This window comes from Centruroides sculpturatus, unplaced genomic scaffold (genome assembly GCF_000671375.1).
Source record: "Centruroides sculpturatus isolate CEXI.00-Female unplaced genomic scaffold, Cexi_2.0 scaffold276, whole genome shotgun sequence".
Taxonomy (NCBI): domain Eukaryota; kingdom Metazoa; phylum Arthropoda; class Arachnida; order Scorpiones; family Buthidae; genus Centruroides; species Centruroides sculpturatus.
In genome coordinates this window covers 1,011-28,319 of record NW_019384509.1, presented here as the reverse complement: position 1 = coordinate 28,319, position 27,309 = coordinate 1,011, and the positions used below count along the sequence as shown (strand labels likewise).

Here is a 27,309-nt window from a genome sequence, read left to right as displayed (position 1 = left end):
TGCATTTCAAATAACCTTTTTATTGCAAATACATATTTCCAATTACATAAACAAAGACTATTTACATGAACATCACCAGATAGAAAGTATAAAAATCAGATTGATTATATAATAGGTAGCAAGAGATGGAGGAATGCAATCAAATCAGCATGTACCAGACCGGGTTCTGACTGTGGGACTGATCATGAACTCCTTATCTCAAAAATATCATTCCATTTGAAAGCTAAGAAAAAAGGAAGTGAAATAATGCTATGTTATGGGACGTTATGCTAGAGATATCACTCCATCTTACATCTCAGAAATAAAGGAAGGTCTCAAAACAATTAATACATCAGGAAAGGAACCTGATGAAATCTGGGAGTCTTTAAAAAACACCATTAAAGATACTGCTGATAAATGCATAGAAAAGAAGAAGGAAAACAAGAAAATGCCTTGGCTGTCAAAAAATCTTTAGAAATTGCAAACACTCGGAGACAAATGAAAATTATAGGAGATCGTCAAACAATTAAAAAATTAACTGCAGAGTTCCAAAGACAGGCTAGGAAGGATAAAGAAGAATATCTTAATAATAAATGCAAAGAAATTAAATTAAATAATGCAAAAGGACGTACAAGGGATCTCTTCAAAAAAATTAAAGAAGTCATAGGAAAATTTACCCCTAGGCTTGGTATTTTAAAGAACATACATGGAAAGGATTTAATGGAAGAAAGTGAAATAAAGAGAAGAAGGAAAGAATATAAAAGAATATACAGAACAACTTTATAAAGCAGATAATAATATAGAAGAAATAATTGAAGGAAGACATTTTACTTTGGAATCATCAATTTTGAAGGAAGAAGTGGAATGGGCAATCAACCAAATTTCAATTGGGAAAGCAGCAGGAACTGATGGAATTCCAGTGGAGCTGCTCAAAGCATCTGGGGAGGAAGGAATTAGAATACTAACAAAGCTATGCCAACAAATATAGGAAAATAAGGTTTGGTCTAAGGAGTGGAAGCAATCCATTTTTATACCAATCCCAAAAAATGGCAATGCAAGAGAATGTTCCAACTATAGAACAAGAAGCAAAGACTAAAACAAGAACTAATCCCCCATGCAAGTAAGATTCTGTTAAAAATAATACAGAAGAGAATTGAGCCATATTTAGAAACAGAATTACCACTGGAACAGGCTGGATTTAGAAAGGGAAGAGGAACTCGCGATCAAATTAGCAACATCAGATGGATTCTAGAAAAGGCAAAAGAGTACCAGAAGGATGCCTTCTTTTGTTTTATAGACTATAGTAAAGCCTTCGATTGTGTGGATCACTCCAAGCTATGGAAAGTACTCAAGAGCATGGGAATTCCTGAACACCTTATATCTTTATTGATAATTCTTTACAATGAACAAGAAGCAAAAGTAAGAACTCTATATGGAGAAACTGAATGCTTTAAAATTGAGAAAGGGATGCAACAAGGCTGCATTTTGTCTCCATATCTGTTTAACTTATATACTGAATATATCATGAGAATGGTTACTACAAATGAAGAGTCCATTGGTATCAAGATTGGAGGCAAAACTATTAATAATATAAGATATGCAGATGATACCACGCTTTTGACAGAAAGCAAACAAGATTTAGAAAAACTTATAAAAGTAAAGGAAGAAAGTGCTAAATTTGGTTTGAAGCTAAATGTAAAGAAAACTAAATAATGTCAACTAAAGAGTTAAAAGATTTCATTGTGGACGGTGAAAGAATTGAAGTGGCAGAAAGGTACATACTTTTGGGCTCAAAGATAGAAAGGAATGGAAGTTGTGAAGGAGAAATCAGAAGGAGAATTAACCTTGGCAGAACAGCCATGGCAAATCTCACCAAGATAATGAAAGATAGAGACATATCCATCCATACTAAGAAAAGAATTGTAGAAGCAATGATTTTCCCTGTAACATTATATGGCTGTGAAAGCTGGACTCTAAGGAAAAAGGAAAGAAAAATGATTGATGTATTCGAATTATGGGTATGGAGATGATTATTAGAGTTCCATGGACAGAAAGGAAAACAAATATCTCAATTTTAGAAAAAATTAAGCCAAGCTTCTCTTTAGAGGCAAAAATCTTAAAACAAAAATTGACCTACTTTGAACATGTGATGCATAAAGAAGTTTCCCTAGAGAAGACTATTATGCTGGAAAAAGTGGAAGGTAGAAGGAAGAGGGGAAGGCAACGGATAAGATGGATGGAAGAAATTGAGAAAGTCACAGAAATGAAGCTGGAGGAGCTATGAGAGACAACAAGGGAAAGATCAAGATGGAGAAGACTTGTCCATGAAGTCACCAGGAGTCGGCGAGGACTCGATGGAACTTAACACACACAACTCTAGCATATGTATAAGATGCCATAAGAAGATTCAGTCTGAGACTAGAATAATTACACCTCACATCCCAAATCTGAATTGACACATTCATATAACATTAGACTCAATGGATTTTATTGTAGAACCCTAAATTTTATTGGTAGAATCCTAGGGTTCCACAGAACACAAGTTGGGAACACTTGGGCCATGTTCAGTAATGCAGAACACCTAAGTTAGAATTCTGAGTGGCTTAGTGGGCGGAGCTAAGAATACATAAAAGAAGCTAGTGGTGGGAGGAGTCAAGCAATAGTTAGAAATGAGTTCAACATTGCAGCATAACTAGACTTAGCAAGAATTCTGCGTTACTGAACACGGCCCTGCTCTAGATCCTAGCATCATTCTACTATGCAAATATTTCTAGGTTAAAATATTAAATATTAGTTTTAACAAACAATTCAGTCTGAAATCATTTGCACATCCATATCCACATTTGCATATACTTTAGTTAGGGAAGAAGTGGGTGATCCCAGTCACTGTGATGTATATAAAACTAGGACATGTGTACATTATGTCATTATGTGAGAGAGCTGTGAGAAGGTGCCATATCTCACTGCAACTTGTTTGTTCAAATAGCTGAGTCAAGTTGAAAGAGGGACACAAATTGGTTTGAAAGTAATATAACATGAATGCAAAATAGAAGGTGAGTATATTTTGTTTTCATTATTTCCTTTTATAATTTCTATGTTTTTATTTTGTGAAATGTATCTGAAATTAATTAGGACTGATGATGTTTTTGTATCAATATGAATAATACATTACTTTCTTTTTTCCTTCAGTATTTGTATTTGAGCAGTTCTGATCAACTGACCCACTATTGAATGATTTGAATTCACTTAATTTCTTTCTTTTTTTTTTTTAATTTTAGATGTATTAAACAAAACTTAGAAAGACAACCAGAAGTTGGTGGTCAGAAGAAGTTATGCTGAATGCCATTGAGATAGTAAATAAAGATTCTTTTGTATGGGCTGCTGTGAGATGTATGAATTTTCAACATTGCAAGAATGAATTTAAAAAAAAAAGTTTTCCAAACCATCCTTAAGCCAATATACTGTGTTGGCCTAAGATTGGTTTGGATCAAGAAGAAAGAGTTAATGTAGTAAAATTGAACTTAAGATAATTATTCTACAGATTTTGTATCTTTAAAAAATTCATGATAGTGGTCTGTGGGATTCAAAATTGTGACTTTAGTGGTCCGTGAGGTCAGAAAGGTTGCCGACTGCTGATATAGTGCACACCAGAAACAAATGTCAGATTTGCGACGAGTTTGGTCAAGATAACGAGTTATGGTGTAGGTGCACTATATATGAATTTGGGCACACATTGAATATCTGGATACTATAGTTCATCCGATTACATCTACAAGATGTTTCAAGGACATAATGGACCATTGTTATCACCTTAGGTGACCACATTTTCCACACAAGTTGACAATACTCATCATTCTTATTGTTTTTAATTTCATTTTTCAATATTATCTCTCATTATCCAAGTGTTTATTTTTTCTGTTATTACAGTTCCTATAGAATAAATTAAAATTTGTTTAGTTTGGATTTTTCCTTAAGTAACTGCCATTACCCCTCCTTCCCTATACCATAAAATAGAAATTCAAACTGTTTTTATATTCCATTATTTTTTGCCATCAAAATATATACAAATTTGCCAAGAAATGCACACATCTAACATTCAGAAACTTGAGAGAGATAAAATTACTAAAAACTATATTTCAGTTGAGATGAGTATCAAGTTATATATTTCATGTAGGACATCTTTACCATAAATATAATAATGTTAAAGGACTAAGATCTCGTGAATAATAATCAGTGAGTTACCACATGGCACATCTCAAGAATAAGACACGCCATTTAACTTGTTTATCAATACCGTAATCACAATGAAGTTTTAAATCAGTTCCGATCGCAAAAACAAAGAAAGTGATCATTTACTTACAGGCATTATAAAAGAATTTAGATTCAGGTAACTACAAAAAAAAGGAATCGAGACACTCCCTCCAGCTTCTAACTAATCTCGCCGTCCCCACGATTTCCGCTGTCCGTTCAGAATCGTACGCCATCTGATGGAGCTTATAGGAAATATAGTATTTATTACTATATTATATAAATTATTTAATATATGAATATGAATAATTTAAATAATAAAAAATAACGTTTGAACAAGATAAATTTTTTATCGAAAACACCTGTATTAAAAATAATTTCTTGCCTTGATTAAAATTATTTAATATTAGGGTGGTTCACCCTCTCCTCTGACCGGAGCACGGCCTACAATAAAAACAGCCTAGTCAAATGGGGGAAATCCCGGTTCATCGGAGAAAAGGTGACCAGCCAGAATATCCATATCAGAGAAGGAAAGAAAGAAAGGGGAGAAATCCCGTAGAAGTGTTGTGTCCAAAGGAAAATATTCTCTCCCGCTAGATGGAGCCACACCACAGACCATAACAGCACACAGCTGATTAAGTTATCCTAGCACATGCTGTCATATGCTCGTAAAACAAAACAGTAATTCAAACTTAGGATATAGCAAATTATTAATTTTTTAAATTAAGTTTTTGCCCAGATTTCCGCAGAACAAACTAAAACAATAGATATACTGTATTGTCAACAATCATCTAGACCAGGAATGCCCAACCCGCGGCACTTCGGCCCGCTTAATATTTTTTATGCGGCCCACTGCAACCTAAATTTTGTAGTTATATTTTAATTTATTTTGGTAAAGTATGTTGTAAAAATTATTCTCGTTTCACTGGATACACTTTGATGTCGTAATGACGTAATTAGTGACATAATTTGTAACTTACCAATCAAAAAAGTAGGAAGCGTGGTCTGATATTTTGATTGTTTCGGTTTCAAAGATTTTTGTAATAAAGTGATGTTGTTAGTGATAAAGAATGGGTACTTTTCATCATCTTTCATACTTTTCATTCTATTTATTTCTAATTACAAGGTATATAATACAGACATAGATTACATATTTAACATTCACAAACTTGGGAGAGATAAAATGATTAAAAACTGTATTTCAGTTGAGATGAGTATCAAGTTATATATTTTAAAAGATACTATATATTTCATTTGCTAACCTAATAATTTAAATATCTTCAACCTGAAATTATATTCATAATTATTTCATCAACTTTAAATTTATATTTTTAATAACCCAGCATTTGGTCATGATATCTAATACTAAGAAAAGAAAAATAGCAGAAGGAAAGAGAAAATTCATTATATTTTGGATAGAAAAATATTTTTTAATTGAAACATGCAATAATATTATCTGCCTTAATTGTTTTGTCATGGTAAAATTGCCGTGTGTAATATTAAGCGTTACTATGCTGCCAAACATGAATTAGAATATAATAAACTAGCAGATGAGCCCGGCAAAAAATAACAACAAATTAATTAATAACACAATCTTGTGTTCAACACTCAAACATTAAGATTACTAGATTATTTTGTACTTCTAACAATTCTATTATATTATATTATAGTAGTCTACTTGATTTATATAATTACGAACGTTATCTTACGTAAGGGTTTAAAACACCAAGTGCCTACTGTCACGCATTCTAAAAATTTTTTAAATTGTGTACAATAGAAGAATAAATAATTTTTAAAATGCATTAGATTGGAACTCGGTGTGATAAACTCTTACGTAAGATAACCTTCTTAGTTATATAAATCAAATACTATAATATAATAAATATTAAAACGAAAAGCATATAAAGAGTTCGAATTTTTTTAGCCTATCATTCAATTTCATTGGTCAAATAGACACCAATTGAAAATGTGGTATCTTAAATTTCTTCAGATATAATTTTTTCTCTATCTCTAAGAATGTTACCTCTAAGAAATTGTTTCATTTACAGCCGAATATCAAATTTTGTGCAGGCTGTATCTTCGTATTGTGTAATTTTCCTATTCAAATGCCACCATACCGCTGGTCCGATAGAAAGAAGGAGTTGTGGAAGAAGTTGAAGTAATTTGAGAAAAAGTAGTCGTTGACCTCCCCCTGAAAGAGAGGATGGTCAATCACTACTAATTACGTGACACTGGTCTACCGTTAATGTTTGAAAAGTGATCCATGTTAGACAGGTTGTGATGGCTCCGCATGAGAATGAGTTGCTAACCTTAATGTTCGAAATACTTCATATGACTTGTATAAATAAAAAAAATTCTTGTAAAACTGAGAATAATTGCTTTTATGCTATACCTATGCAAAAACACTATATCTCACTATATCATTTATTAACTGTAACAAACGTTTTCAATCTTTATCCAACGTTTTTTAAATCTATTTTATTATTTTAAATTGTATATATATTACTGTAATTTATTATTTGAATTCAAATAGCTCAATTTTCCAAAGAATTTTATATTTTAAATGTGTTCTCAACTGTTTTATACAAAAAAAAAAAGTTATCAATATTCCTTAATTTTTTTAATACCTGAAAGATGACCTGTAGAACAGGTTGAAAACGTTTGTTATGATTAATAAATAATTCTCAGTAAGATAAGGTGTTTTTGCCTAGGTTAAGAAGCATATACCTGGGTATTACGTGTGAAACCTCAAGTACGATCTGACTTAATGACGATTTTATTCGTTATTAGTATTTACCATTTTTAATATAAATCTCATTCCTACCCTCAAAATTAAGCTTTTTGCCATTTTATAATAATTAATAATATAAAAAGTTTTTATATAACAAAATCTCATAACAGATGGCGTCACACATTTTTATTATGATTAATAATATAAAAGTTATTTTTAAAATAAAATTTCATAACAACCGAGAATGCTACGCAACTCGTTGACATATTTTTTAATTAAAAGTAACTACAAAATTTTACAAACATAAAAATGTATAAAATATTGATGAACTTTTAATATTTCATTTAATTAAATTATTTTTCGGGATAAATTCTGCTTTTATAAAATTACTTCATAAAACTTCATTTCTTACATGTTTACTGTATTTTCATATTATTAACTTCGACACATCCAATTAACTTTCTTCTATAATCATATCCTCTTATTTTAACGTTGACTGTAGCACTCCGGCGCTAGAAATTATAATAAATAATAATAATAATTAGTATATATTAATTTATAAATGAGTTAGTTTTAATTGAAATAGTTCAATGGCATCGATTAAATCTCGAGCGATTTTTGCGTAAATCTCTACAAAAAATTGTAGATAAAAAATAATTTAATGTTTTTGATATTAATTATCGATGTATTATATACATCGATAATTATATACAGGGTGATTCAAAAGGTCTTAGACAAACTTTAAAGTTGGGTCAGGAATACAAAAAAAAGACCATTTTTACTTAGGAACACATAGTCGCAAACATTAGAGGTTTTCTCCGAAAAGTTACGTAACTTGTTGCTGGATTTTATTTTACTGATTGTTACATTTCTTTCCCCCAAACCAAAAGTTGCCGTTTTTATACGAAACTTTCATGACAAGAACTTTTTGCAAGAAAATCAAAACAGCTGAAATACATAAACATATTACTGCATGTCTGTAAACCCTTCACATTTTCATTTACAAGGATATTCAGATTATTTTAGATATGTTATTAAACTCAAAGATATGCAATAATAAGAAATAAGATTAAGTAATAAAGCAGCATAGTAATTGAATGAGCTTGGTGTTTCCGTTTTGCATTAATCCTTTCCTGTGCATGCACTGAGGAGTAGATAATCCGCTATCCGGAGAGTAGATAGCGAACTAGTTTCCGGATAACACCCTTAGACATAAAAAGATTGTTCCGTAAGAACCTGTTCCTCTCACGGCCAGAATCTCCATATAAACCCCGAACGAAAGAAGAAAGAACCTGGTCCTCTGATGAAAATACAACTTACGTACACCACCATAGGCTATGGGTTATTGATTTCCATATCTAATAATCTTCGTTTAAAACTTTACTACATAGGTTGGCCCGGCGTTGCTCGGGCAAAAGTAACGATAGCGAAGATTAAGATTATTACGTTATAGTCAACCTTACCCGTTTTCACAGAATGCAAGAATTGGGTTCCCTGTTTCCAGACTAATTAGAGAATTTTTAGATGAGTTTAAAAATATGTTCGATTTCTCGCAAAAACGAAAAAAACTGCATCTGCATCTTGCATGTCGCTTTCTCTTAACAATTTCATTGTTACGTAACACTTCCATTGTTGACGGAAGTGTTAAGCCTTAATCCTGTCCTTCTCCCCCGTGGGGAGGAATTTCGGAAAATCCCTTCTTAGTGTGCATTCTCGTGACGTACCCTGTGTACCAAATTTGAACTTTCAACTCCTAACCGTTTGGGCTCTGCGCTTATTATTATTATTTTTTTTTTTCCTTTGTGGTTTTAGGCCCCTTACCGCTCAGAGAGCACAAAGAGGCCAATAATATTATTATTATCAACCCATCTCGATTATATATATATATAAAGTTTTTTTTACATTTTTAATTGTTAAAACGGCACCCCATTGCACGATGTGCTTCGTTACAATGCATACCTTGCTTATTGCCTATGTAGGGCGGCGCTACACCCGTATATTAATAACGAAAGCTGTCATATAAAAGTTATTCATAAAGTCTAGCAAATTTTATATTTTTGATTAAGTTTTATATATAACATATATATTTAAATTTTCCTTATATGGACTATTTGAAAATTAATTTTTCTTGTCATGTTATTAAACACCCGAACCCCGCAAAAATCTCTGCTTCGGTACACCCGAATGCTTGCGTCAAGCTAGATACACCATTGCAACAATATAGTATCGGTATTGAATTTAATTAATATCTCCTACAGTTTCTTCTACTGTAGTTCATAACGATCTTGTTAAATTTGTTATAAAAATGATACTCTATAATAATTATCTACATAGCGCTTTTAACTTTTGTTCTTAATGCACTTGACTCAGATTACTAATGAATATTGTTAAAAAAATTAAATATTTAAAACTGAATATAAAATCTTACTTTATAATGGTTATGATTTAATGAGTAACTGTGAATTTCTAAAATACAAATAATGCATGTGCCACGTAATACTAATATACCTATATAAGTTTTGAAATTACAGAATAAACGAAATTCTAGCATAAAATACAAGGCACTTTCAATAGAAAACCAGAAAGTGCCATTAAAATTTGAAAGGATGAGCCATAGCGTAGTAATTTTGACACACGAAACTAACAAGTTAGAGGCAACAGTAACAGCGACTGGCAAAACTAACGTGCGAGAACATAAGATAACGAACTGATAAAATTGTGTGACAAAATTATTACGCTGTCACTCCTCATCTTCACGAATTTTAATGGCAATTTTTTAGCATTTTATTGAACGTGCCCTGTAATATTCTAACATATTAAGTTGACTGTTTAAAATTTATAATTAAAAACTACTTGAAATTTTAATACGTATGAAGAAATTGTTTAATTGCAATTATAGCTATTTCAATTGTTTTTAAATGAAAATACATTATACTTACAACCAACAATAATGGAGTTTTAATGATCAAGTTTTTAATTTCGATTTTTCCGGCAGGTATAGGACATTGTTTACATTGGTCACCATTGACGGTACACGAAACTGCTCCAGTTCTTACTAACTCGCATATATTGAAACTGTTAAAGTAAAATAAGAAAGAATTCATAACTAGATTATATCTTTTAATAATATAAATCACTTACCATAATCTTCTATTTGTTGCACATGACGAACTAAGAAGTCCAATCTTAGCATTCATTTCTACCCTGGTACCACTCTCAACAGCATTTAAACTATTAGCATGGAATGATACACTCACTTGACTATTTAGTTTAATAGGCATGGGATCAACGTTTACGTTATAAATAGAAAATGGCGATTCAATACCACCTGTTAACCAAAATTAGAAGCATATAGAAGCATGATTGTGAATTAAATATTTATATTCACTTATAAGTTATACTAAAAAAATAAAAATAGAAATACTTACTACAGTTCGAAATAGGTACTGTTTCTGCGTTGCAATAAATGAAGAAAAATATTTGCATTAAAGGTAAAACGAACATTATTTTGTATTGGATTAAGTATTGCTTTCAAAAATGTATTTTTATAATCGGCTAAAGAGAGCAGACTATTTTTCTCTAAATATTATGCAGCCAGAAGTTTAAATGTGGAAAAATGAAAAAATTAGTGGTTATTTATAAAACAAAAATATAGGCTATGTCAAGCTATTATGACCTTTTCGTAACTCTATTTCGTAAGTGTATAATTATACAACCAATTCATTTTAGAAATGTGCCAATTATGCTGTAGGAAATGAACAATTTTCTTATTGGTATCAATTTTTAAGTACAACTAATATAGATGAATTTTTCAAACACCACTGTGATTTGTTCCGGAGAAAAACAAACTTTGAATTAGGATCATTGTACAACGACCTTAATTCAAATTTTCAATTCATTTCTTTATTGACATATTTGACATTTTTAAAATATTCTGATGAATTATAGATTACAAAAGCGGCAATATAAATGCATTCAATAAATTTTAATCTCAATAATCTAGTATACATAAAATATTTTTTCATTTAACTTATAAATGAAAGAAAAAAAAATGAATTTTAGTATAAGAGAGCCTAACATATTGTTTGAATAGTTATAAGCATAATTATTTATGCATTTTCTTAAAAAATATTAATTTTAGAAAAATTCCCACGTTTCTCATTTGAATTATTAAGTAAAATTCTTCGAAATCAGTGCCTATTATTTTATCAATGATTAATAAGACTGAAATGTTGTAATTGTTGGATTTCCTTGGTCTCTAGACACTGTTTCTAGTCAATATATTAAAGATACGTAACTTATAACTTACGATAAATATTAAAATTATTTTATTGATTTATAAATAATTATTTATTTTATTTACTCACAAATAATTATATTTTTGTATACTTATACAAATCTCATTTATATCGCAATTCATAATTAGTTTTCATTAAACGAAGCTGTATAAAAAGGGAAAACATTTCAATATTAAAAAAAAAATTAAAATCTCTTTAAATATGAGTTGAAAAATGAAATGAATATATTACTGTAATTTTTCATATTTTATTAATATTTTTTACTGNAGGAAACAATGAAATTGTTTGGCTTTTTTTAAACTCTTTATGCCCTGTGGGCACTAAGAGGGTCTCTTTTAGCAAGCCCATTATGGGTTCTGCCAGGCCCACAATAGAGTGGCTGGGTGATGAGTGATGGGACCCAACATATCTGGACAGACCACTCCCGAAAAATTCCTGGGGATTTCTTGACCTGTCCACATTAGATCCTGGGTCCCCCAGAGTAGTAGGCTACCACCTTGACCGCTCAGCAATCAGGCTGTCATAGAGAAGTTGTTTGGCTAGATGCAGGGGGGAGGTAATTCTCACACAACGAGAAACAATGCCACTCTGAGCAGGAAAACGCGTGGGTCGCCCTTTGTTTTTGCAAAATTAGCAGTGAGGTCACATGGGCACACCAACGAAAACCGAGACAAATTTTTCGCAAAAAAAAATCGACAAAAACCGAAACCAACGATAACCGAAGTCAACGAAAACTGAGGTATTACTACTGCTTTTGAAATATATTATAAATATGAGGTTATTTGCTGACATATATTTAGTATGTCATAGTTCCTTTGATTTTTTTTTCTTACTAGAAATAGTTCACAGAATTCAAAGATCTCAGAAAAGAAAATCTTACCAATACATTAAAAAATAAATATGATAATTATATCTATTTATTTGTTCTAAATAAACAATAATATAATAAGTTATAATTTAATATATTTTAAAGCTAATAAATCTCTGTAAGAATTAACTGATATTAGGTATTTTTTCAAAAATTGGTTTAAGAATAACTTGGCTAGGAATTACATCTTCTATAATTATAAATAGTAAAAGATTTTTACTTTCTTTTTTGTTTTTGTGTAGTTCAAAGTTTGTTATGATTATGACAGACAAATATTAAAACATCATTAAAAATTTATAATTGATAAGATATTACCAATTTTAAAATTTAACAAAAACTGACATAATTCTTAAGCATGAATTAAAGAATTGATCTATGAATGAATAAATCAAATCAATTTTATTATTAATCCTCAGCAATTAAATATTATGAAAGTAATGAAATCATTCTTTATGATTCACTGAATTAGACATCACTGAATCATAACAAAAAAATGTTATGATAAATATAGCAATAATATTTTGCAACTGTATATAAACAACAGTCCAATAATTAATATTTTAACACAATCAACTTATCTCTAGATCAGCAGCTTCCAACTCATTTTTATTGCAGAACCTTTTTTCAGGGTTTCAACATTTTTTACTAAGGTTTTCACTTTAGTAAAAAATGTTGAAACACTGACAATTTTTTAAGATTATAGATAAAAACACAAATAGAAATACCAAAATCAATTTATGGAGAATCCAAAAACAAAACATAGAAAAAAAAATTAATAATGGAAAGCATATTTTACTTAATTCAAACTACCACAAAGTACAAATCCAGCACTAGTGCCTGGATTTATATTTTCATTTGTGTCCGCCCTTTCAGTCCTCCTTGTCACTAGAAATATTTGAAGTACTTGCTACATTTTTTTTCAAAACTCTTCTCTCAGCCAATGCTCTGTGATTTTTTAATTTAAGATATACACAATACTAAAAGCACTATAAATTTATATGATTTCCACTATATTTTTATATGAAAAATACTTAAAATATCACAAAGTGATTGCAGTGCAAAACTCTAATTAATTTTTGACTGANTTTCCTAATTGAAATTCATATGGTTCCCATGAAGCTATAACGCGTTACTGTGTAAACTCATATTAATCACAGTTATTCGATTTTAAATCTAATTTTATACATATAATTTCTATAATATTAGCACCACTGTTATGAAGAAAAATAGAAATTTTGTTATGTAGGCTATAAAAACTTAAATTTAAAATTCAATAAGTTATGATTAATTTATTTCGATAATATATATAAAAATAAGATCGTTTAGTTATTGTGACATCGTCATAATGCTGGGCTACAATTTTTAATCATATTTTAATTTTAAACAAATTGTAGACAAATTCCAACTATTGTCCGCCTGTTTGTCCGTCCTTCCTTAGTCTCGAGAACGGTGTTAGATAGATGTAAGGGGAGACCAAATATGGAAAGATTAGGGGTATCGATTAAAATATATGAACTTCTAGTCTAGACCGGAAGTCACGTAATTTCAATTCAAAAGTTTTTCCGGAACAGAGTTACATAGATGATCGGAATGACTCTATTGTTATCAGGAAAAACATGATGTGCAGGGGCAAGACACTATTAATTTGAAGTGGAGAGCATACATTTGAAATTAAATAAATTGAAAATATGATTAAAAATCGCAGCCCGGCTATGTGACGATATTGTAATAAATTTTGCTTTGTTAGTTATTTGAAAACATTTCTAATTTTGATACTTATATACTGATAAATCTTTTCAAAAAATTGACTAATAAAATATAACATACTTAAATAAAATCGTTTAATATATGGCTAACCTTTGCCTAATTTTTTAATATAATTTTCTAAAGCATTGTTTTCAAGAAGTTTTGAAGTTATAATTTTGACATCTTAATTTAATAAGTGAAAAATTTCATGTACCGTACACGAACAACAAGACTATGAGTGTGTCTCCTGGTCAAGCAGCTAAGTAAGCAAACCAGTGACAAATCGTTTTATATGAAACGAACTACGTCATTGGCTTGCTTACTTAGCTGCTTGACAAGGAAATGCGCCCTATATATTTATATAAAAAATAAATTGATAAAATAATGGAAACAAGCAAAATCGATTACGCAAAGTACAGTACATAGAGCAGAAGGGATTGAATGAAAAACAAAAACGACGAGAAAGTTGTGCAGGTCTTTTTATCTCTATCGTTCTAAAAATAAAAAATAAAAAGGCTTTTCTAAAAAGACAAGAAATTTTCATTCATAACTAATAAACTCAATTATTCAACCATGTTTATTTTTAAACTCACAATTGTGTGTGTGTGACACGATTTATGTTCACCTTCTTCGAAGCTTAATAACTCCTGTGCTCTTTGTCGAAAATTTCTGAAATTTTGAAAGGAAATTTGTTTATTAGGCCCTGTACACACTCGGCGTTTGACGAGCGTTTAGCGGAGCGTGCGCACTGGCTCGGTTTGGAAATGGATGTGGAAGTGATTGCTTGTATGTGGCCCCACCATCGTCGCTATAAAAGACGACGGCAGAGGCAAAGAGAATTTTGGGTGCACCCAATATTACGAGATAGACTGACGCATGAAATGTTTGCGACGTTGTATCCAAAACTAAGACAAAATAANAAATTTATATTTTTAATAACCCAGCATTTGGTCATGATATCTAATACTAAGAAAAGAAAAATAGCAGAAGGAAAGAGAAAATTCATTATATTTTGGATAGAAAAATATTTTTTAATTGAAACATGCAATAATATTATCTGCCTTAATTGTTTTGTCATGGTAAAATTGCCGTGTGTAATATTAAGCGTTACTATGCTGCCAAACATGAATTAGAATATAATAAACTAGCAGATGAGCCCGGCAAAAAATAACAACAAATTAATTAATAACACAATCTTGTGTTCAACACTCAAACATTAAGATTACTAGATTATTTTGTACTTCTAACAATTCTATTATATTATATTATAGTAGTCTACTTGATTTATATAATTACGAACGTTATCTTACGTAAGGGTTTAAAACACCAAGTGCCTACTGTCACGCATTCTAAAAATTTTTTAAATTGTGTACAATAGAAGAATAAATAATTTTTAAAATGCATTAGATTGGAACTCGGTGTGATAAACTCTTACGTAAGATAACCTTCTTAGTTATATAAATCAAATACTATAATATAATAAATATTAAAACGAAAAGCATATAAAGAGTTCGAATTTTTTTAGCCTATCATTCAATTTCATTGGTCAAATAGACACCAATTGAAAATGTGGTATCTTAAATTTCTTCAGATATAATTTTTTCTCTATCTCTAAGAATGTTACCTCTAAGAAATTGTTTCATTTACAGCCGAATATCAAATTTTGTGCAGGCTGTATCTTCGTATTGTGTAATTTTCCTATTCAAATGCCACCATACCGCTGGTCCGATAGAAAGAAGGAGTTGCGGAAGAAGTTGAAGTAATTTGAGAAAAAGTAGTCGTTGACCTCCCCCTGAAAGAGAGGATGGTCAATCACTACTAATTACGTGACACTGGTCTACCGTTAATGTTTGAAAAGTGATCCATGTTAGACAGGTTGTGATGGCTCCGCATGAGAATGAGTTGCTAACCTTAATGTTCGAAATACTTCATATGACTTGTATAAATAAAAAAAATTCTTGTAAAACTGAGAATAATTGCTTTTATGCTATACCTATGCAAAAACACTATATCTCACTATATCATTTATTAACTGTAACAAACGTTTTCAATCTTTATCCAACGTTTTTTAAATCTATTTTATTATTTTAAATTGTATATATATTACTGTAATTTATTATTTGAATTCAAATAGCTCAATTTTCCAAAGAATTTTATATTTTAAATGTGTTCTCAACTGTTTTATACAAAAAAAAAAAGTTATCAATATTCCTTAATTTTTTTAATACCTGAAAGATGACCTGTAGAACAGGTTGAAAACGTTTGTTATGATTAATAAATAATTCTCAGTAAGATAAGGTGTTTTTGCCTAGGTTAAGAAGCATATACCTGGGTATTACGTGTGAAACCTCAAGTACGATCTGACTTAATGACGATTTTATTCGTTATTAGTATTTACCATTTTTAAAATAAATCTCATTCCTACCCTCAAAATTAAGCTTTTTGCCATTTTATAATAATTAATAATATAAAAAGTTTTTATATAACAAAATCTCATAACAGATGGCGTCACACATTTTTATTATGATTAATAATATAAAAGTTATTTTTAAAATAAAATTTCATAACAACCGAGAATGCTACGCAACTCGTTGACATATTTTTTAATTAAAAGTAACTACAAAATTTTACAAACATAAAAATGTATAAAATATTGATGAACTTTTAATATTTCATTTAATTAAATTATTTTTCGGGATAAATTCTGCTTTTATAAAATTACTTCATAAAACTTCATTTCTTACATGTTTACTGTATTTTCATATTANATTAAGGAAAGACATATAGACATATGGATGGACAACAGTAGGAATTTATAGGTCTACAGTTTTTCCAAATTTCTGCCCAAAAAGTTTCTTGTTATTTCGTTATATTAATTGGAACGAAACACTCATTAAATATTTAATTATTCACGAACTTTTCGTGCTTTTAAAGTTTTCACGAACTTTTTGTGCTGCTGAATCAAGTTATCATTCATCTTATCAGATGTTAGATTAAATTATATTTCGCAATAACTTTCTTTGTCGTATATACAAGTGAAATTATATAATAAATATAGGTTTAATTAAGTAAATTTCGCGTTTTGATATTAATTATCGATGTATTATATACATCGATAATTATATACAGGGTGATTCAAAAGGTCTTAGACAAACTTTAAAGTTGGGTCAGGAATACAAAAAAAAGACCATTTTTACTTAGGAACATTACATTAGGAACATAAGTCGCAAACATTAGAGGTTTTCTCCGAAAAGTTACGTAACTTGTTGCTGGATTTTATTTTACTGATTGTTACATTTCTTTCCCCCAAACCAAAAGTTGCCGTTTTTATACGAAACTTACATGACAAGAACTTTTTGCAAGAAAATCAAAACAGCTGAAATACATAAACATATTACTGCATGTCTGTAAACCCTTCACATTTTCATTTACAAGGATATTCAGATTATTTTAGATATGTTATTAAACTCAAAGATATGCAATAATAAGAAATAAGATTAAGTAATAAAGCAGCATAGTAATTGAATGAGCTTGGTGTTTCCGTTTTGCATTAATCCTTTCCTGTGCATGCACTGAGGAGTAGATAATCCGCTATCCGGAGAGTAGATAGCGAACTAGTTTCCGGATAACACCCTTAGACATAAAAAGATTGTTCCGTAAGAACCTGTTCCTCTCACGGCCAGAATCTCCATATAAACCCCGAACGAAAGAAGAAAGAACCTGGTCCTCTGATGAAAATACAACTTACGTACACCACCATAGGCTATGGGTTATTGATTTCCATATCTAATAATCTTCGTTTAAAACTTTACTACATAGGTTGGCCCGGCGTTGCTCGGGCAAAAGTAACGATAGCGAAGATTAAGATTATTACGTTATAGTCAACCTTACCCGTTTTCACAGAATGCAAGAATTGGGTTCCCTGTTTCCAGACTAATTAGAGAATTTTTAGATGAGTTTAAAAATATGTTCGATTTCTCGCAAAAACGAAAAAAACTGCATCTGCATCTTGCATGTCGCTTTCTCTTAACAATTTCATTGTTACGTAACACTTCCATTGTTGACGGAAGTGTTAAGCCTTAATCCTGTCCTTCTCCCCCGTGGGGAGGAATTTCGGAAAATCCCTTCTTAGTGTGCATTCTCGTGACGTACCCTGTGTACCAAATTTGAACTTTCAACTCCTAACCGTTTGGGCTCTGNTCTCATGTTATGCATGTTAAGGTGCACGTGCGCCAATTTTTCGCGTTCACATAATAATTAATAGCCACTCCAATCGATGTTTATTTGTTTTAAAACGCATGCGCACCAATTTTAAATGTTTAATTCTAAATATTTAAATTTAAAATCTCTTTTTTGTATGTTCAAAAACGGCTAGTATCGTTAATGTTTTAAATTTAAATGTATGGTTCGAATTCTTTATTCGAATTTAATTTTACCTGAAGACGACGTGCTTATTTACGTCGAAAGCGCTCGTAAATTAAAAATAATTTCAAGTATATTTAACGCCTCATAGACTGACGTTCTTGGAAGTTTTGATTATACTTATGTAAATATTACATATTTGTTTAGATATGTTGATACAAAGATAAATGTTGATAACAGTTGCAATGCAGAATAACTGTTAATATAAATCTATGCAATGTAATTTTCCAGTTAATCATTTGAAATTACTCAATTTAAAAAAATTAGATAACGCAAAATGGTTTTAATAATCGTGTGAATGAACTGTGTTATTTGGACACAAGGTATTTTGCAATAAAAATTGTCAATAATCTCTTTTTATCTGAAAAAATTAATTTATTCTGTCTTTCTCATTCAAAAATAATACAAGTATGTTGCTAAGAAGCATTAAATCCATAAGTATGAGAAAATGTCATATTTCTGTATAAATTAGAAATTTTTAAATTATATAAACTTTTAAAAATGTAATTGTGAATATTTTTAGATAAAGACTTTATCTCTGTAATTTACTCTCATAGATGAATACTTAAATTCTCTTAATGGCTCATTCTTATCAAGCAAACAAATATATCTGGACTTTTATAAATTAAAGCAAACTTATTCTTTATCTGTTAATTGTTACTTCACTATAGGAAAGCTTACTTAACGACTAAATCTTTAAATATGTTTTGATTGAAACATATCTAAAATCATAATACATGGTTTTAATATGTATAAATGAACAGGTGTGTAGAAACAGAAAAATAATGTATAAATAACCGGTGTGTAGAAATACAAAAATAAATAATTTTGTAAAATGTTTGTTTTTACAAAATTATTTATTTTTGTATTTCTACACATCGGTTAGAGGCATGAGTAAGTAGGTTTTTGTATAAATGAAATTAACACAATANATAAGAGAAGAGAAAAAGAGAAGAAAAAGAAAATTTCTCTCTCTTTTTTCTGAGAGAGAGAGGAGAGAGAGAGAGAGAGGGAAGAGAGAGAGAATAAGAGAAGAAAAGGAAAAAGGAGAAGAAGAGAGAAGAAAAACAGAAGAAAGAAAAAGAACAGCAGGAGGAGTGCGTTTCTATCTTCAGTCAATTGATTCAAACAGAAAAAATAATTGCACACCTCTCTCTCTCTTTAAATGGAAATTAATAAATTAAATTTACATATTTTAATCATATTAATTTTATATCTAAAATTAATAATACAAGAATTTAAATAATTCGAAAACGTTTCATTTCAATTAAATTTGATCTAAAATTGGTAGATATTCGCATGCATTTCAATATTAAAATAAACCAAATTCTGTTTCAACATTCGAAATTACGTTTTATAATCCTTTTATCGATGGTCCATGTTTTTGTTTATCAATTAGAAACATTATTTATATTTTTAAAATATGAGAATATTATTGTCATAGTCTTAACATTAATGAATGTATTTAATGCAGATATACATTAAAAATAATTGTTTAATTTAAAACATAGAATGCCTAAATGAAGTTTTTGAAAAAGGTGATATAATTTATTGTTACTGATGTTATTATTGTTTATATAAATTTATTAAGTGTATCATTTCAAATTTTTTATCAACAATTCCCCATAAAAATCAATAAATCTGAACCGATATAGATCAAATTTATAATCTGATGCACCAGGAATAATGCCATAACGTAATGTCAGATTAATAGAGTTTCGCATATTTCTCTTTATTTAGTAAAATGGACTATGATATCAAACAGCATTTAGAAATAATTGAAAAAATGTTAAATTTATATTTTATGAAAAATCCAAGATGACAATTATGCAATACTTCCTAATTAAATTTTTATTGAATGTTAGAAAATATTTAGTGAAAATTTAATTAGGATATATTATTTTAAAAACACTTAATCTTTAAATATGTTTTGATTGAAACATATCTAAAATCATAATACATGGTTTTAATATGTATAAATGAACAGGTGTGTAGAAACAGAAAAATAATGTATAAATAACCGGTGTGTAGAAATACAAAAATAAATAATTTTGTAAAATGTTTGTTTTTACAAAATTATTTATTTTTGTATTTCTACACATCGGTTAGAGGCATGAGTAAGTAGGTTTTTGTATAAATGAAATTAACACAATACATAAATCATATATTATATACAATAATTTATAAACTGTTGATTAAATAACTCCATAAAGAACACAAACCTTTTTCATTATGTAATCTATATATATATATACACACACACACATATATACACACATTAAAAAAAGTAAATAAATATTAGGGAAAAGTTTGTATCTACTTGTTTCTTTATATACTTGTCTGTCTTTGTGAGGAAGACATGAATTCCTCTGCCTGCTTTTTGCTGAGGTCTACTTTTGTGTTTCTTGGGCTCTATTGAGTGTTTTTTCTTGTTGTTTTTTATCATTTTAGTTAGTATTTGTGTTACTGTTTAGATTTTGAGTCAGTTTGTCATTCTCGATAGGCTTGATTTTTCATTTTCACATGTTTTTCATTTGTCAGCTTAGCTAGTTCAGTTTCTGTTTTGGCTTTGCCAGGCAGAAACGGTTAGGTGTTTTTTGATTTAATCAATTTAACTCTACTCCTTTAATCCTTCAATTAAATCCTTTTCAACTTCTACACTATCACCTTCTTGTTTTTGGCTGGCTTTTGTAAATTTTCAAGTTTTTAAGGTGTTTTTCAGTTAGTTAGTCTTGTCTTAGTTTAGGTCTAAGATAGATAGATCTCTTTTTGTAGTTAGTTAGGTCTTCAGGTGTTTAGCTTTCCCTATAATTTTGGTTTTTCTCAGTTAACTAGTTTGAATTTTTTGAGCTTTTCTGGTTTTACTGCATTGCAGTACAGTATTTTGGTTTTTCAGGTTTTTCTGAGTTGTTCTTCAGCCTTTTCGGTTGTAGGTTCATAGTTAGGCCTTACTAGGCCATTTTCATAGCTTTTTTGGTATTAGTTAGTATTTTGGCATTTTTGTAATTTCTGTTTTCTGTAGTTAGTTTTCCCTTTGTAATTCGTTCCCTTAGTAGATGCTTGGTTCCCCCTGTTAGTTTAGTCTTTCTAGGCCACCCCATTTTTGAGTTTTTCGGTTATACTGCTTTGCAGTATTTTGGTTTTCAGTTCTCATGTTCTTTTCCTTGGTTTACATTATAAGTTATTAGTTTAAGGTAGTTAAGTAGTTTAAGAGTCTTTCTAGATGGTGTGTCACCTAGTTCTGGAAACACTGAGGCCAGAAGCCTATGCTTGGACATTGTCGGTCCATAAAAAGCTTAGGGAGCTTTTGGACATTATTTTCAGAAACTGTCCAGAAGAATGCAGCTCTGCTGTTTGGAAAGAGAACAGAACAAAAATTCATGAAGCTGCAAATGATATTTTCTTGCTAGCAGACGAGACTATCCGTGCATCGGTTCATTGTCCCAACAAAGATGTTCAAACATTGATAGCAAAGTCAACAAAATATTGGACATTGCAAAAAACACTATTTCGACTAGTTTACTGACTGCCTCCTATGCTGGTGTTGCTGCAAGGGCTAACACAACAAACACCAAAATCATCCATAAAACAGTCCAAAAATATACAGAATCTAGTGCTGGCACACACGCTGTTCTCATTTTTCCAAAAGAAAACATTAATATCACTCAGGACAAAATAAGACAAACACTCACTACAAACATAAAACCTAGTCAGTTAGGAATCTTAGTTAACACACTTAGGAAAATTAGGAACAATTAGGAGTTTGCATTCAGTTAAATACAAAGGGTGACAGTGCCAAAATGGTGGCTGCCATAAACTCAGTAAAAACATTAACAGATAGGTTGGAAATCAGATACTCGGCAGCCAAACAACCTAAGGTTATTCTGTTAAATGTCCCGGGCGACACAGTCACTGGTGCCTTCATAGAGGAACGCCACATCCAGAACATTGCAATAAATACCACACACACACTCCAGAAATTTCAAGACTCTTGCTGTGTTCTAACCAAAATAAACTGCAACATGACAGACACTTCTAGATTACACATTGTCCTTCAGGTAACTCCTAGTATCAGGAACACGTTAATTCAACAGCAGTATGTTAGTGTGCAATGGGCAACAATAGCTGTAGACGACTTCATCCCTCTCACATGGTGCTACAAATGCTGTGGTTATGGCCATCTAGCAAAAAAAATGTACAGAAAAACAACACTGAAGTCACTGTATAGGCAACCACAGTCAGGAACCGTGCCGTGCCAATTGTGTGAAATCCAATAACACGCTACCAGAAGGGAGCAAACATAAGACTGCGCATAATACATTCTCTCAACAGTGTCCCATAACCAAATGCATGAAAACACAAGCTGCCAGTAAGGTCAGCTACGAATAATACACCCATACACAATACGAACACAGGCAGCTATAAACTCAGAGATTAATGCACAGATATGCAAAGCTGCCTTCTCCCTCCTCATTCACATTCCAATGTACACAATACAGACATCATCAGATCCAAGAACCTTACACTATTAACAATATGATAGTCAGGTTCAATGACTGGAAAATCTATCCAGCTCAGGACCCTGGCTATTGCATCAAGGCTGGTATTATCATCAGGAACAAAAACATTACCACCTGCCTTGTTTCCCAACACACCACTGAATATGTTGCCATCATCTATGTTACAGACAATAACACTAACCTTTACATATGTTCTGTCTACACACCACTAACATTGAGATGGCCTTTGAAGACATTCATTACCTCCTGAATTCAAAGATAAACCTATCCTAATAGGAGGTGACTTCAATGCCAAGTCGCTGACTTGGCATTGAATGTCCAAAAAATGACCCTAGGGTTAATGTAGTTAACAAAACCATGGTCCAACACAACCTTACTCACTTGAACACCAGCACCCTGTTCCAACCTACTCCTGTACCACAGGGGAAAGCTGGATTGACATATAATGTTAGGAAATAGTCACATCACCCCTAGAGTCAACCACTGTTACATTACTGACATAGATTCTGCCAGTGACCATAAGTATATCTTCAACCAACTGAACACTACTAGTAATACTACACTAATAATCATAGTTTTNCAAACATAAATCACTTGAAAATGAAATCAAATAACTTAATCATTATGAGATATATATTTGTTGAATATTTGAAGAATATTTTTTACAATTTTTTTGTTATCTTAGTGATAATACTAAGCACACATTTAAACAGATAAGTTAGGTAAGATTCTAGCTCCAAATGAGGGGGTGGGCATCCCCAAAGTGTAAACTCCCCCCTGTGCTATCATATTCATGTAGAATAATTTATGTGAAATATTTATATTTTGGCAGCTGATGACATGTTTCTTCAATTATAAATTCAATTTCAATCTGAATATAAATAGGAAAATAATTTCATTAATTCATTTTTTCTTTAATTCTTTAACACTTCTCAAAATAGTACAAAACAAACTGTAACTCATCAAAAATGACAGAAGACAAAACCAAACCAATTGGTTGTTTAGTAAAATTGCTAATTTTTTCACAAAAACCAAATAATGAGGTGGGAGGAAAAATACATCAAAAACAACTGAAGAAAAAATGAAAAAAAAATATATATTTTTATTTAAAACCAACCATGCTTTATCAAACTATAATATTTTTATCATCAAATTTTTCATAAAAACCATGTAGTTTCCTAATAATTTGTCTCATTGTCCAATTAAAGTGATTAATACAACCTTTGTGATTATAACAGTGTTTAACATCATAGCATTCTCACTACTTATGTTACAAATGACTTTTTAATTCAGGAGCATTTCTAGAAGGTGCTTATGATGCTACAGCACCTTCTTGATAACTTTTTTTTTTTTTTGACACTTACAACTGGCAAATTCTGGTCTCCCAACTTTGATACTTTTGCCACAGCTTCATGTAGAAATACATATATTTCTGGGATGTCTTTAAGAATTTGTATACCAGAAATCTGGAAATCACTTCTATTGAATCAGGTCTTAATTATGCCATCCTCTGTTCCAATTTGATAAATAATATTTTTGCATTATGAATTTTTGCACATTTTTCAATAAGCCTGCTGCAGAGAAGTCTCACTACAATAAGCCCAGAATCAATTAGGCTAACTAAATGAAGAAGTTCACTTCATTAATTGCCTAAAGCTGTATGGGCTGATTGCAAATGCCGAGAAATGTCAGGCTGAGTAGCAAACATATGATAACTTAGATGATTTTTCAATTTGCCAGACTCATTGTAAAATGATAGCACTCTTTACAATGGGCCAGATTGTTCAATTTGTCTATGAAATATACAGAAAACATTTATCACACTTCTCTAACTATCCAAATTAAACAGAGACCAAGACTACTAATAAATTTTTCTATTGCCTTTAACTGTGCATTTCAGATTCGTAACTTTTTTCAATCCCTCTTCAGGCTCAAGGCACGGAAATCTGAAATGTAACATCTCTATCTGATTTTATGTTTGCAACACTTTATAGTTTACAACTTTATATTATTATTATTATTAGTTTTGGTCTCTGTTTAATACAGTTAATCTATTATCTGTTCATCTATATTGAACTCAATAATGTTTTCTAAATTTGTAGACTGAAGTGCATCTCATGGATTGGAAAAACAACTTTTGAATTTGTTTGAATACTTTATTTGGAAATGTAATGCTGAATAGATGATGTTAATGACATAGACATGATAGAACTATGCATTTCCATGGACACAAATACCTCCAACATTTCCATTGTGTCAATTGAAGAACATCTTACAAACTCAGGCAAGTAAATACAGTAACTTTCTAGCAAGTTGTAATGAAAATTTTTATAACTATAATGCTGTTGTCATGTAGTGTTTTATTTTGATAAATGTGTAAATAAATCATTTTATATTAATATCCATTATGTAATTGACACAGTATATTTATGTCAAATAATACAAAGGCTTTGCCAAGGAAAGAAAGATAACAACCAATGTGACATCATTTGTGAGGAGGGCTTTGTCATAATGTGACTATAAATGACAAGGGAGGGAGAGGGATTAAAATGTGGAATTTTAGCATGACATCATTTATGGATGACCCCAAAATTAATATAATACAGTATATAATTCTTGATATTGCAAAATATAAATCAGATTTTTATAGTTTACTCATTCATTATTATAGAATAATTAGATATAATACAGTTGGCCTAAAACCTTTAAAGCTTTGTTATTAAAAAATCAATATATTATTATTAATATATTGATTTTTTAATAACAAGCTTTAATAACAAAGCTATGCTTTTCATTTTGTTTTCCATCAAACTCTCCAAACTGAATTTTCTGAACTCTATTCTCAAATTTAATTGTGTCATCAGGTTTATTCCAAAATATAAAGTTTTACAGATTACCATCATTCATATATAAAATTAATTTAAAATGATGGGATTGGATTTCTATATCAATAACATACAGTAATTGTATTGTAAAAATACACAAAAATTAAAATTTTTATTCTGTTCTGACTTATTGAGGATAAAAACCTTAAACTTTAAAACATTATAACATTAATGCAGTAAAAGTAAAAAATATAAAGGAAAGCAAATCCAAATGAAGAAAAATACTTTTAAGTAAGCCAATAATAACTCTAATTTTCTGAATTTGGATTCACTTTCCTTTTATATTTTTTACTTTTACTGCATTAATGTTATAATGTTTTAAAGTTTAAGGTTTTTATCCTCAATAAGTCAGAACAGAATAAAAATTTTAATTTTTGTGTATTTTTACAATACAATTACTGTATGTTATTGATATAGAAATCCAATCCCATCATTTTAAATTAATTTTATATATGAATGATGGTAATCTGTAAAACTTTATATTTTGGAATAAACCTGATGACACAATTAAATTTGAGAATAGAGTTCAGAAAATTCAGTTTGGAGAGTTTGATGGAAAACAAAATGAAAAGCATAGCTTTGTTATTAAAGCTTGTTATTAAAAAATCAATATATTAATAATAATATATTGATTTTTTAATAACAAAGCTTTAAAGGTTTTAGGCCAACTGTATTATATCTAATTATTCTATAATAATGAATGAGTAAACTATAAAAATCTGATTTATATTTTGCAATATCAAGAATTATATACTGTATTATATTAATTTTGGGGTCATCCATAAATGATGTCATGCTAAAATTCCACATTTTAATCCCTCTCCCTCCCTTGTCATTTATAGTCACATTATGACAAAGCCCTCCTCACAAATGATGTCACATTGGTTGTTATCTTTCTTTCCTTGGCAAAGCCTTTGTATTATTTGACATAAATATACTGTGTCAATTACATAATGGATATTAATATAAAATGATTTATTTACACATTTATCAAAATAAAACACTACATGACAACAGCATTATAGTTATAAAAATTTTCATTACAACTTGCTAGAAAGTTACTGTATTTACTTGCCTGAGTTTGTAAGATGTTCTTCAATTGACACAATGGAAATGTTGGAGGTATTTGTGTCCATGGAAATGCATAGTTCTATCATGTCTATGTCATTAACATCATCTATTCAGCATTACATTTCCAAATAAAGTATTCAAACAAATTCAAAAGTTGTTTTTCCAATCCATGAGATGCACTTCAGTCTACAAATTTAGAAAACATTATTGAGTTCAATATAGATGAACAGATAATAGATTAACTGTATTAAACAGAGACCAAAACTAATAATAATAATAATATAAAGTTGTAAACTATAAAGTGTTGCAAACATAAAATCAGATAGAGATGTTACATTTCAGATTTCCGTGCCTTGAGCCTGAAGAGGGATTGAAAAAAGTTACGAATCTGAAATGCACAGTTAAAGGCAATAGAAAAATTTATTAGTAGTCTTGGTCTCTGTTTAATTTGGATAGTTAGAGAAGTGTGATAAATGTTTTCTGTATATTTCATAGACAAATTGAACAATCTGGCCCATTGTAAAGAGTGCTATCATTTTAC

The 27,309-nt window shown here is 30.1% G+C and overlaps 2 protein-coding genes across 2 annotated transcripts in view; both read right to left on the bottom strand.

Annotated features, from left to right (window-relative positions):
- The window catches only part of LOC111622319 (actin-related protein 2/3 complex subunit 3-like), a 28,227-nt gene extending 23,760 nt beyond the window's left edge, over positions 1 to 4,467 (bottom strand). Inside the window, exon 1 of the mRNA XM_023364672.1 lies at positions 4,340 to 4,467. Within this exon, the coding sequence (XP_023220440.1) occupies positions 4,340 to 4,345 (6 nt within the window). The 5' untranslated portion in view covers positions 4,346 to 4,467. The remainder of the gene's footprint in view (positions 1 to 4,339) is intronic.
- A 2,907-nt stretch (positions 4,468 to 7,374) lies between these two features.
- Positions 7,375 to 10,239, bottom strand: LOC111622334. Its single transcript, XM_023364695.1, has 3 exons — positions 10,100 to 10,239; positions 9,898 to 10,033; positions 7,375 to 7,470 (listed from the first exon to the last, which is right to left on the bottom strand). The coding sequence occupies exons 1-3, from the start codon at positions 10,237 to 10,239 to the stop codon at positions 7,375 to 7,377; spliced, it is 372 nt and encodes a 123-aa protein (XP_023220463.1).
- Between the last annotated feature and the right edge of the window lie 17,070 nt (positions 10,240 to 27,309).

Excerpts from the sequence above, each read along its gene's own strand:
- LOC111622334 (XM_023364695.1), bottom strand. The coding sequence starts at position 10,239 with ATGCCTATTAAACTAAATAGTCAAGTGAGTGTATCATTCCATGCTAAT. Across the intron at positions 10,034-10,099 it reads GCAACAAATAGAAGATTATG|TTTCAATATATGCGAGTTAG; the intron begins GTAAGTGATTTA and ends TTACTTTAACAG. Across the intron at positions 7,471-9,897 it reads AAACTCCATTATTGTTGGTT|CGCCGGAGTGCTACAGTCAA; the intron begins GTAAGTATAATG and ends TATAATTTCTAG.